Source organism: Ranitomeya variabilis, chromosome 6 (assembly GCF_051348905.1).
Source record: "Ranitomeya variabilis isolate aRanVar5 chromosome 6, aRanVar5.hap1, whole genome shotgun sequence".
In the NCBI taxonomy this organism is placed as follows: domain Eukaryota; kingdom Metazoa; phylum Chordata; class Amphibia; order Anura; family Dendrobatidae; genus Ranitomeya; species Ranitomeya variabilis.
The window spans coordinates 508600753-508614408 of NC_135237.1; the positions used below are offsets into that span (position 1 = coordinate 508600753).

The following is a 13656-nucleotide window of genomic DNA, read 5'->3' on the forward strand; positions in this document are numbered from 1 at the left end:
TTGTTTGGTTTAAAAAAAAAAAAAAATCTGCAAAGCGTGTACGGTAATTAGAATTAATAAACCTGATATACTTCAAATTAAAGTAGCCAAGCGCTGGATCATCTAATGTCGGGGGCTCCCTCCTCCCCCCCAATGAATAATTTCAGTGGAGTCAGACTGAACGCAAACGCTTTTGTTCTCTAGATGAAGCGACTTCCCCTCTTTCCTCTCACATGAACATGAGTTATAGGGGAGTCGGGAGAGAAACTTTACTTTTGGCCTAAACCAAAGAAAAAAAAAAATAATTCTGCGTGTTTCATTATAGCCTTAAACAACAACTACAGGGGGCAAATAAACTGAAAATACTGCATTTGGAGGACAAGCTGCCCAAAAAGTGCGGTTCTGGAATTTTATGGGACCCCTATCAGCTTTCTCTTTAGTTTTCCTCTGGTCTTAAACATTTTGAGGTTACAGTCTTTTAAAGTCTTGTAGACCGCTCAGAGCAGCAACGTTCAGCAGACTATGAGTTCATACAACCCTGTGTGTTTTCTGAGCGCTTCTGTCCTGCTGATCCATCAGCAGAGGTCTCAGGACTCGGACCCCCAGGATCAAGAAGGATTTTAAAAGGCTAAAATATATATTGTTACACTTTAAGGCACCACTCCAGCATTTTTTTCTATTGCAGTTCTGGAGTGGTGCAACTAATCTAAGTTACCTGTCTGTAGTCTTTTTTACTTACCAGCCATAGTCATCGTGTGTTCTCAGCGCCACTCCAGTCGTTTTGTGACCTGCCGGATCACCCCGGTGTTGTGACCCGGAGGTAACTTGTCAATGTCATAGGAAAAGAATCCGCACCGCTAATAGACCAGAGCCTGAGAGTCCAACCTCCAGGACCACCTTGCTGCAGAGGCACATATACCTGGTCGTGCTCTCAACACAATCAGCAGACAATGATGAGAGCTGCCTTCAGACGCCGGCGGTTAGGAACAGAGCGAACTGTGCGTCTATTCTCAGGTGTCGGTTGTGTCACACCAGGATGTGTGAAGGAGGCCTCACACAGGGCTTGTAACAGTTACCTCTGACTTCCGGTCAGTCAGAAGTTGTGGTCAAAAGATGGCGAAGCTGAAACAGAGCGGCGTCGCCCGGTAAGTATAATACTAGGGTCAGGGACATTAAATAGATTACCACTCCAGCACTCAAATAGAAAAAACCTTAACACCAAAGTGGTTCAAGTAAAGTTAACAAGGATTAACAGGCCTGTATGTGCCGCCATACTATATCCTGCAGGAAAGCATTGCAAAAAGCCGGCATCAACCAGGATAGAGCTGGACTCTTTACCCAGGACCAGCCGCCATCACTCGCACGCTTGCCCTCCTTGTAAATATACTACTAAAGCACATGATCTGACATAAGCTTACGGACAGTCGCAGTGGCTGTCAAATAGGGTAAAAGGAAATGCGCGTAAAATGGATTAATTTTTTTTTTTACATTAGACGGCGTTCACACGCAGACATTTCCTTACAAGGTTAAATTTTTGTGCAGGAAAAAATGGGAAGACCAGAGGAAAAGCGCTGCTGCAGGTAAAAGCTTTTGCATGGTGGCAGTGTGTGAACGCAGTCTTAAGGATGTAAATTGAATTGATAAATCTTTGGTAATGGCTGTGCACCATGATCTAGGTGACAGCTGCCATGTTGGAAAGCAGCCATCAGTCATCCAATACCTCTGACCCGAACCTAGAAGCTAGCCATCCATGTAATCTCCGTCTAAACATTAAAGTGTACATTCAAGTATACGAGAGATGCCCTAAAGTGGCTACCAGGTACACATAAAATTGGCCATTTTTATGCGCTAAACGCTCTAATTTTTCATATTTCTAGTGCAGTAATGCAGTTCAGTTTTCATGTTTGCATGTTACAGCGCTGCAGTGTGCTGCCTTATTTACTTGACTGTATATGAGTTGGTGACTCTAGGTTCAGCACCTGTTCACACCTAGTCTATGTTTGGATGTGACGGTCAGTTTTTTTAAATGTACTCCATCTAAACATGTTCATCTGACTCCGGACCCATTTTTTAAATGTGGAGGAGAAAATAAATGACTGTGGCAATCTGTACCCAATCCCTCCACCAACTAATCTCTGCTGCCAGATTGTGTCAGATTGGCCAATTATTAGCCGTGTGTGGCCCTCGCCTGCATCAATCACATCAGTTCTGGATTATTCATATTCTTATTATTTTTGCTTTTCCTTCGCCCCGGCGCAGCAATGACATCTGAATGCGAGGCGGTGAGCGCTCAGCACGGACACATTTATTCTTTATGCATTTTACACGCATCTTTAGAAGCAAAATAAAACAAATATACAAATACAGGAACAAGCTTCGTCCAATGGAACTGGCACTAGTGTTAGAAGCGGATTAAACAGGTGACTGGAATCATAATATTGGACTGCGGCACATGGCATGACGTCTTCGCGGCACTCCGGCACAATCATTAGCACCTTCTCGGCAGCACATACAGAGACCAGAACGACGACTGTTTCAATACCAACAACTGTTTTGCATTGTCAAAGTGAATTACATTGCACAGATTAACAGTAAAGGTTCTATGGCCACCGTCTGGACTCGGAGACCTTAATTCTTTGCTCTTTGTATGATAAAAGTATAAAACTAGATCACAGCCATAATCCACATCCACCCGGTATACGACGTGTGCAGCTCCTGCACTGTGCTTTATTTGCGATTGTAGATGTCAATGTACAGATTTCCTCTGAAGCCTGAGTGAGTCTTTGGTAGGTGAATACGTTTGTATTAATGACATACGTTAATAATGATCTACCACAGTCATTGGCCTGGAGAGTATAATCTAGTCCTCGGGTGGCCATAGAGGACTATGCAAAGAAAAAAAAAAAGCTTAACAAAAACATTTAGTATAAATTCTCATGACCAGGCACTTATAACCCAGTCTTTGCTGAAGGCACCAAAAAATGAGAGGGTGGGGTGGTCTGCTCCCAAACGATGACAGATGTCACTAGCCCTCCACGATAAATCCAACTAGCGTCGCACAGACTCCATTTTGTCTTTTGATGCTGAATGTGGATCATTTTTTATTCTTTTTAACTTTTTGTGGAAAAGAAAAAATATATATATATATATTTTTTTTTCTTCCTTTTCCACATACATATAAAAAATGTCAAAACTTTCGCTCAAAGCTTCATTGATTTGTCAACCCATCCATCTTTCATTGACAAAACCCATCCAACTTTCCCCTGCCTCCAGATTTTGGAATGAAGTTACTTAGTGATTGCAATTATAACCCTGTTATAGTAACGCGGACAGCGCCATCTTCACAGGACCCTTGGGGGCGGCCTCTTCGCTGAGCACACACGCTTGGTGTACCATCAGGTTTGGCAGATAACCCTTTTCACTGGACGATGGGGCCTCCTGTAAACCTCCAGGTGGCCAGCATCATACATGTGGACACAGGATTTCCAAATAAATGCTGGAAGGATTTTTGCTCTTTATTATGGTTTCCCCGAGTGGTTAGCCAATGCTTTGCAAAGCTTTCCATGTGAGCAGAACTGGTTAGTGGTAGAGTAGTATTGCAGCAATATCGGGCCTAGATGTCCGTCTGGATTGCACAGTTCCCTTCGGTTGTTGGCTCATTCTCGGTGTCAGTCTTCTCCCCTTGGTTGGGTAAGCCCTGGCTGACACCCTCCTCTGCTATATAACTCAGCTGAGGGATGTCCGTGCAAGGAACAGGGATGTTCACCACTGCGACACCACCGGGCTGGGGAGAATTTTCCAGCCGGTCGTTTTCCACTTCGGGAAGTGGACTAACTGTAACAAAGCGAGTGTGATACTCATTGGAACCGTGGCTGCAGGAGGTTTTCATGCTTTCCATATCGGAGCAGCTGAATTCTGAGAAATGACTAGAGTGAGAGTCTGCCACTGACGGTAAGCTGTCACTAAGAGAAGGGGAGTCACATTCACTGGAATGAGTGCTCTGCTGCTCCAGGAGCTGAGCGTCCATGTCCTCTCTCGTCTCGTTTATCTTGGTGCTACTCTTCTTTCGTAGCTTGCCTTTGCATTTCTTCCCTGCTGTATTGTCTTTGGACCATTTGGTGGAGCTGCATTTGCTTTCTGCTTGGCAGGTTGTAGAGCCACCGACGCTGCTCCGACCTTGGGCGCTGCCATCGTCAACACTACTGCTGCCACTATGGTGCCTGAATTTGGCTGGTTTGGACTCAATGTCCACTTGAACTTCCATGCTGTTACCTTCCCTGGAAATAATGACAGAGAAGAGGATTAGAGCTGACAAAAAATAATTATAAAGCAAAAATATTTTATAAAAATTATTCTGAAATGTTTAAACTATTTTATTATTTTAAAAGGCATCTCAAAACCATCAAAGTTAGGTCCCGGCGTTTGTAAAGGGGATATTTGGGACTTTCATAAAAAGATAAAGTGTTTAAGCACTAACAGGCAACTACTGTGCCTGGTGCCATTCTTCAGCATAGAGCTGTCACAGACCGCTCCTGCCGGCAATTCAGCTGCCTCTGCTGACATCACGTTGACAGAGCAGTGGCTTTTTTTCCGCTCTGTTCTGTCGATGGGGCGAGCCTTCCAACTTCATTATGATTGACAGCTGGCTCTCCCAGTTAGGCAGGAGGATACGGCTGTATCGGCAGAACCAGGGCGCAGCTGAACAGAACAGGCAGCTGAATCGCCGGCAGGAGTCGTCTGTGACCTGTGACCGCTCTGTGCTGACAAAGAACGACGTCGGGCACAACAGGCTGGTAGGTAGCAAATAACCTGCCTGTTAGTGCTAACAGACACATTTTTACTTTTTGTCACAGAGTCCGGGATATCCCCTTTAAAGATCACTCAAGGTTTCCCAAAGCAAGGCACGCAGAATTTTAAAGAGAGGTTTTAAGTGTTGGCGCTTATAAAGAATATGTCAAACTGCCCCTTAAGGCATTTCATGGATTAGAAATTCATGAACGGTGCTGGGGTTTGGGGCAGGAAACTACTAAATAATCTAAATAGTGTGATAAAAGTTCAGGCTTGTTTACTGATACAAAGATTGAAATTCCCCGATTCTAATATTATTGATTTAGTCATCCTGCAGGGGAGCTCACTGTATAGAAGGTACATAATAAATCCATATACAGACAGCCCCCTTAGTCGGACCACAAGGTGGTTTAATCCCCATGAAGAGTCAGATAATTTTTCCTTTTTTAAAAATGTTTTCTTTATTGCCTATGAAGATCCATAACTTTTTATTTTTCCATCAACATGAGGACTTGTTTGGTCGGACTTGTTTTTGAATGACACCATTCAAGTTACAAAAAATGCATTGAAAAATTAGAAGAACAAAAATTAAAAAATAGTGGAAAATGAAAATTCCCAGTTTTATATTGGGTTTTGTTATTATGATATTCATTTTGCAGTAAAGAAAAAATATGGGTCACTGAGGTTTTGGGGATGCCAAATTTATTTATTTTTAAGGAATGAAATTAAAAATATATACAACTTGCAAAAATTTTCTGAGAGGGATTTTTTTTTTGGTAGACTGTTATAGGATGGCTTGGTTTTGACAACAAGTTATGTTGGCCTTCTGCAGCAGACAGACTCAGAGTGTAGGGATACGCCCCTTTGACTAGTAACGCCCCAGAGGAGCCAGAGGAATAACAGAGGAGCGCTACAACAGAGTTGTAAGGGAAGAATTGTTATTTCTTGAGGAATAAAATTATTTATTTAAAAAATACATCTTAGGGTAGGTAAGAGATCCTCAATCATAGCTGCTCAATGGGGAATTAGGAAGTGGGTTTGAAAAATGAAGTCATCACAGCAGAATTGCATAAACCATGTGTAAAAAATGGAGTCTTTGAAACTGAACCTCCCAGTGATTTATTATGTGTACACACGTATACAGACATCGAGGACTGTACCTGTCCAGCGGGATGTAGGAATTCAGGATGGACCCAGCCATGGCTTTGGTACTTGCATTGTCACTGACGGTCCCGAGGCTCACGGTGCCCGATTCTCCACTCAGACTGTACCTCTCCTTCTGAATGTCCGCTTGGACTTCCAGCCTGTACACAGGAGAGGACAACATGTTAGGCAGTAGACAGACCTTGACCTAGAAATCCTTCATATCACAAAGAAAACTTATTTTTAGGCCTGTTGTCACATGTATAGTATATAAACCCCTGGACTAAGGCTACATTCACATATCCGTGTGCGGTTTGTTTGTTTTTTTATTGGCCAGGACACAGACCCATACACACATCGATGAGCACGGCGTATGGCTGGCCATACATGTTACACAGCCAATAACCAAATGTCTGAGACACCTCCACGCTCTGGGGAAGGGGCTAGTCGAGAGGCCCACAAAAGACATCAAACGGCCAGCTGGTCCTACCAAGATGAGTTGGTTTGGTCGATCTAATATCTATGGCCAGCTACTTCCTACAGCACAAGAGCTAACAAACAGCCATATTGGATCCTGTTGGATGGACACGTGGGTGGGTGGTAGGTTTTTTTATTCACAACGTATTTCAATGCCGTTCCGGCATCATTATCAAAGAAGAAAAAAAAAAAAGTGGAAAACATGACAACAAATGGGGTTTTTAGAGGCCAAAAATGGATGGCAACTAATTAAAAAAAATTTGGGCATCTAAAAACCCATCTTATGTTTTGCACATTTGTTTTTTTCCCTTGATAAAGAGGCCGTTACGGTGTTGAAAATTAATTGTGAATAAAAAGCCTTCCCCCCCCCCCCCCCAATGATCATTTGTGAAGAATTGATTTACTCCAGCAGCGCAGCCCACCCAAGTGTTTATCCCACTGGATCCAATATCTCCTGCAGGATTTCTCCACCAGCCACGGGGCAGCAGCAGCTGTTTTTCTTGATACCTACATAGGAGTTGTGCCCATCACAACCCCATCAGGTGAACGAAACCTGCACTTTCCTACTCTCCCTCCATCGGGTATCACCCCCTTGTACGCCGTTTCCCACTTTTAGATTTACATAAGTGGCCATATTAGACACCCGAGACTGGCCTTACCGTGTGGTGAAAATGTGCCACAGCCCTAGACGCCTACATGTCGTCCTTTATAAGGTTTAGTCAACAGTTTCTAACAAGTATATATCATGGTTGATAACATATAAAACACAGTTACACTGATTTTTGCAGAAACACTAAGGGCCTGTGCTCACGATGCAGATTTGTTGCTTTTTTTTCTGCACAGATTTGTCACAAAACATGAAGGGTTTCCTGATACCAGCAAAATGAACGTGATTCCTGAAGTCTCCTGCACACATCGCTTATCTGTGAGTGGCAGATTTGGGAAAGATTCAGGTCTGCAGAATGTCAATTCTTAAAAAGATCTTTAGGAGATGACTTACAATTATTATTTTTTTTATATCTTTTCAACCCCCAGAGAACCTCATTAAAGGGGTTGTGTCACAGGGTCCACGTCATGGTAAACAGTTGGTCTTGCTGGGGGGGGAGGCAGCCATTTGTTCTGCAGTAGATCAAGGAGCGCTCATCTCCAGGACTTGGGATTTTACCTTCAGAAACGATCAGTGATGCGGTTATCCGGTAATCTAAATCTAATTATTTTCCAGCTTTTTTTTGTTTTAATTCTTTCAAGAGCAGTTTCCACCTTTCCATCTACACTACATGAATAAAAGTATTGGCATACACGTCCTAATCACCGATTTCAGGTTTTCCTCCAATCCAGTGGTCACAGATGTATAACATCCGGCCTCTCGCCTTGCCACCTGCCGTGTGGATGAGCCATTCTGGCACAAGTGTGTGTAAAAAGCTCGCCGGTCCTGTAATGGGACGCAGCAATAAATTACATTATTTCCATCCTAAATATTCCCTCATCAGTCTTGAGTGGTATTACTGAAAAATGGAAGCATCTAGGGATCACAGAAACTCATCCACCTAGTCACAGAGTGCTGAGAAGTAAGGGGCATACATCGCCAACACTCTGCTGACTCCATAACTGCCGAGTCCAGACCGCCTCTGACATTAACATCACCACAAGCACTGTGAGCCAGGACCTTCATGACAGGAGTTTATATGGCCAAGAAGCTGCATGGGAGCCTTACACCACCAAGCGCAATGTAGTGGTGTAAAGCCACCACCACTGGACTCTGAAGCAGTGAAAACGTGTTATGCGGCGTGCACATCTGGTGTTTAATTCAGTCATTTCAGTCTGGTCATTTCCAGAATGTGACCTGCCTGACTGCGTTGTGCCGGCTGTAAAGTTTGGTGGAGGAGGGATAATGTTATGGGGTTACTTTTCAGAGGTCCACTAGGCCCCTTCGTTCCCGTGAAGGGAAATCTTAATGCATCAGGATACTAAACATTTTATACAAATGTAGTCTCCAAGTTTATGGGAAATGTTTGGGGAAGGCCCTTTTCTGTTCCCCAGTGCACAAAGCAAGGTCCATAAAGGCAGGGTGGACGAGTTTGGTGTGGAAATACATGACGGGCTGCACAGAGCTCTGACCTAAACCCCATTCAACACCTTTGGGATGAACTAGACCAGAGATTGTGAGCCTGGTCTTCTCCAACATCAGTGTCTGACCTCACAAATGCTCTTCCAGATGAGTGGGTTAAAATTCGCACAGTCACCTCTGAAATCTTGTAGAGATCCAAAGAGGGTGTGGGAGGGGGAGACCCAACTCCATATTAATGCCTACAGATTTAAGAAATGGATGGCATAAAAGCTCCTGTAGGTGTAGGCTTACAGTGTATTTTAACTTGGTCACATACAATAGGAAAAAGAAAAATTAAGCAACTGAGTAAATTTGTAAAACTCAACTGTTTTGGGTTCACAGCCCCAGTGCAGTTCCATGGTTACACACGCTGTGTAGTCTGTTCCTGAATTACCGTATATACTCGAGTATAAGCCGACCCGAGTATAAGCCGACCCCCCTAATTTTGCCACAAAAAAACTGGAAAAACTTAATGACTCGAGTATAAGCCTAGGGTGGAAAATGCAGCAGCTACCGGTAAACTTCAAAAGTAAAAATAGATACCAATAAAAGTAAAATTAATTGAGACATCAGTAGGTTAAGTGTTTTTGAATATCCATATTGAATCAGGAGCCCCATATAATGCTCCATAAAGTTTGATGGGCCCCATTAGATGCTCCATACAAAATACACCCCATATAATCCTGCATAAAGGGTAATAAGGGCCCCATAAGATGCTCCATACAGACACTTGCCCCATATAATGCTGCACAATGGTTATGGCCCCATAAGATGCTCCGTACAGTCACTTGCCCCATATAGTGCTGCACAATCGTTATGGCCCCATACAGATGATCCGTACAGTCACTTGCCCCACATAGTGCTGCACAAGCGTTATGGCCCCATAAGATGCTCCGTACAGACACTTGCCCCATATAGTGCTGCACAATCGTTATGGCCCCATAAGATGCTCTGTACAGTCACTTGCCCCATATAGTGCTGCACAATCGTTATGGCCCCATACAGATGATCCATACAGTCACTTGCCCCATATAGTGCTGCACAATGGTTATGGCCCCATAAGATGCTCCGTACAGTCACTTGCCCCATATAGTGCTGCACAATCGTTATGGCCCCATACAGATGATCCGTACAGTCACTTGCCCCACATAGTGCTGCACAAGCGTTATGGCCCCATAAGATGCTCCGTACAGACACTTGCCCCATATAGTGCTGCACAATCGTTATGGCCCCATAAGATGCTCTGTACAGTCACTGCCCCTTATAGTGCTGCACAATCGTTATGGCCCCATAAGATGCTCCGTACAGTCACTGCCCCAGAGGGCACCGCGCCCTCTGACCTGAGCGTCACAGCCAGAGGACGCTGATGACGGAGCCGCACCGGAACGAGGAGCGGTAAGTATCGCGCAGCGCTGTATACTCACCTACTGCTGGCGCTGTGCAGTCCCTGCTTCTTCCAGAGCTGCATCTTCTTCCTGTATTGAGCGGTCACAGTTACCGCTCATTACCGAAATGAATATGCGGCTCCACCTCTATGGGAGGTGGGGCCGCATATTCATTTCGGTAATGAGCGGGACCATGTGACCGCTCAGTACAGGAAGAATATGCAGCGCTGGAAGAAGCAGGGACACGCAGGGACCGCGCCAGCGGTAGGGGAGTATAATTAGATAGCCCTCGCCCCCCCTCCCGACCCCTGGGTATGACTCGAGTATAAGCCGAGAGGGGGACTTTCAGCCCCAAAAAATGGGCTGAAAATCTCGGCCTATACTCGAGTATATACGGTACTTTACTTCATCTGCTCCTCTTCTACTGTAGAATAGCAAAAAGCAGAGAACCTGTAGCTCCCGCTCCGATAAGTAACATGCTCAGGGTGCCCACTTCTGCCATAAAACATAGCGCAGCATTGGTTTCTAGTCGAGGAGTTTCTGCTTCATTTTTTTCACCATTAACTATACCTTAAATCTAGTATATGGCAAACAAAATGATTTGGCACTTGTTTACTATTACAGATCTGCCCAATAATCAGGAATCTCACAAGACCGGGGGCAGAAGACAGAACAGACACCACCAAATTAGTAGGAAGAAAGAGCAACTCACAACTCTGGCCAACACTCAGACATCCATGCTTCCATATTGGGCCATTACTTTGTGTCCAGACAGTGTGCCCGCACACTGGCCTCACTTTGTCATTCTCTGCTCCTCATGGGCGGGGCCATACCTCTTCTACCAGTCACTCAGTACATTTTCTTTAATGTTAATGCAGATTATGCATTTTATTTTGCACAGCACCCTGGCACCCTAAAATAAATCAATCTCAACTAGCATATGCTGTGAAAACATATCCATAATTTATGGGTCACCATTTATACCATTAGCTTGCAGTTTCTTCCAGACCAATGACTTGCTACGGGAAGCGTTAGTGGTCTTTATCCTGTATTTGTGTCCGCACATCCAAAGGACTCCAGTAGTGAGTGACATAGCTGCCCATCGTCAGTGCGTTGTATCCATGGCTGAAGCGGTGGCTTTTAGTTATTGCATTACCGTTCCGATCCTTTCACCACATGGGAACGTCTGGTTAGACTAGACCTACACCCGATTGAAGAATTCAATAACACACAGGGCAGAAGGGGGCAACCAGTACACACTGGTAGTAATGAGGACCACCTTGCTAGCTTTCCATCTGCTCGCTAGTCCCATTTGCTCGCTAGTCCCATTCACACTGAATTCTCCTGCTAACATCCCTTTTGTAATAAAAGCTCATGAAATGTCTAGAATCGGTCAATGACTATTTTATTGACGTTTTCCACGGCACAGCTTCAGGCATTGTCATTGTCGGGTGACGATATTTACCTATTAAAACAATTCACCATGGCGCTTCCGGAGAGGCTGCCAGTAATGCTAGCCCCGGCTAATGCCATGGTGCTGGCGGTTTCGCTCAGATTGTCCCGGATGGCGCCAATTCTATCCATGTGACTTCCACTGGCGCTCAGGCTGCCCGTCATTCCTCCTACGCTTCCTTCCCCGATGCTGGGGTTGTGACGAGCTTCTGCCACAGACGTGGTATCTAAATGAGAGACATAAAATAAAGTGTTAGGGTAAGATAAAGAATGGCTAATTGTCACAGGACGGCAATGTGATGCCAAGTCTGCCATAGCAACACCATAACAACAAGTAACATTACCGACAAGATTAGAAGGAAATGATCCCAACAATGCAGGGGTGTAACAAGACAATCAGGGCAATCTGGCATCAGTAATAAAAGGCAACACCAGACTCTGCCAAAGTACGCAGGCAGCAGGAAGAGCACAGGAAAATCACATCTCTTCCCCGAGATCTGGCCTGTAAAATGCAACACAGGAGCCTGTGCCCTGCACTTTTGTAGCACAGGAAAGGTACGCTGTGCAAACAGAAGAAGTACCCCCTCGTTACACGGGACCCCTGTGTCCGGGAGATAATCACATACCATAACCTTTTCATTCTTATCTTTGGGTATTCATCCAATATGTAATGTTATGTGGCAGAGAAAGATTGGTTAAAAAAAAGAAAAAAAAAAAAAGGTGGTGGGTTCAGACACCAGGAGATCATCGTCATAACATCGGCGGGGGAACGTTTTCATAAAGAGCCGCTGAGATGTTGAGACGATCGGATATTCCCGTCCCATGTACAGCACCATGGAATTACTGGTGCTATATAAATAAATAATAATATTACAGCAGGACCTTCTGATGCGTCAATGAAGGTAAGAGGATCACATTGGTCACATTAGATCTTGTGGCAACAATGATTTCCAGAACAAAAGAGCTCAATAGAAGTGACCCCTTTGGCACGGCTCAGAGACATCTATTACTGAAAACCATATTCTAGGCTGATGTTCATTGAAATCAATGACCAGTTGCTTCGCAGCTCAACGCTCTGTATACTGAGGTATCAGGTCATCTCTCATGTTTGGAGGCTAATACAGTAAAGTGGGATATTCAGCCGGGCACCACGGACGGCCATCTTATATCAGCGTGCCCTTTTTCTGCTGCGGATCAGGGATCTGACAGAGAAGATCCGTCTGACACAACGGAGACGAGCTGCAAACATCTGACCGTTTCCAGCTGTGACATAGCATTAGTATTTGTTTTCTAGGCCCGGAGATTCTTGGCTGGTATATGTCTGGAAATATTCTACTGACATGGAGAACTTTGGATCTTATAACCTCCCATAAAAGGAAAGATTAACTATTGAGCCTGCACACATGGGCGAAACTACAGCATTCACCACCAGGGGGCAGCATTATGCCTGTAAATCTTTAAACAGGAAGGAAGAAAAGAAAAAGAAAGGGAAATAATGGGGGTGAAAGGGAAAGAAAAGGGGGTGAAAGGGAAAGAAAAGGGGGTGAAAGGGAAATAAATGGTGGAGAAAGGGAAATAAAAGGGAGTGGAACGAAAAGAAAAGGGGAGAAGGAGCAAAAGACAAAAAAAAGGGGGGAGAAAAAGAGAAAGAAAGGGAAAGCTATTTCTATATAATCCCTTTCTGTCTCTATACATACTCATTCACAACCAGCTAAATCTCCATGGTCCTGCGGAGAGTAAAGTAGTCGCCCTGTATAGCCACAGAACCTCTGCCATTTATAAAAGGAACACGATTTTCTTGCCAGCGTTACCAGTCTTTATGAAACTGATATAATGGAGGTCTCACCTGCCGCAGTGTTCACGCCACCAACATTGATATCATTCTCATCATCAAACTCTATGCGGACTCCTTTCCCATTCCCGGCTGACACCCCGCAGCCTCCGCTTCGGCATAGTGATATTGGGACTACTCCATAGACATAAGCCAGCATTATAGGAACTCCGATACCTGAAAAAGCAACGTGCACTCATATTATTGCTCTGGCTGGACACGAGCGAAGAGACACAGCAGACTGGGGGATTGCACTGGAAGCAGCTGCCCCTCATTCAGGAAAGTGGCAGAGCAATCCGCTCTTATAACACGGTCACCATAATGTAAGTGTGTTGTGTGGCAGCGAATGTTTTATACGGAGTATACACTGAGCCGTATATGCCTCTGGATAAAATCGCACAGACCATATTCCTGGCCACATGGGACCAGAACGACACGCTCGGCCCCTCGGGTGCATGGCGGCCTTTGGTGTAAGTTAGGAAAGCTCAAGGCTT

General features: G+C 44.6%; 1 protein-coding gene across 6 annotated transcripts in view; it reads right to left on the reverse strand.

Moving 5' to 3' along the window:
- Nucleotides 1-2262: 2262 nt before the first annotated feature.
- Nucleotides 2263-13656, reverse strand: part of RNF19A (ring finger protein 19A, RBR E3 ubiquitin protein ligase) — a 77606-nt gene continuing 66212 nt past the window's right edge. For all 6 annotated transcript variants that reach the window (XM_077270896.1, XM_077270901.1, XM_077270902.1 and 3 more), the window contains 4 exons: nucleotides 13178-13339; nucleotides 11345-11558; nucleotides 5928-6071; nucleotides 2263-4256 (listed from right to left, as the gene is read on the reverse strand). In XM_077270896.1, coding sequence (XP_077127011.1) covers nucleotides 3593-4256; nucleotides 5928-6071; nucleotides 11345-11558; nucleotides 13178-13339 — 1184 coding nt within the window. In that variant the 3' untranslated portion in view covers nucleotides 2263-3592. The remainder of the gene's footprint in view (nucleotides 4257-5927; nucleotides 6072-11344; nucleotides 11559-13177; nucleotides 13340-13656) is intronic.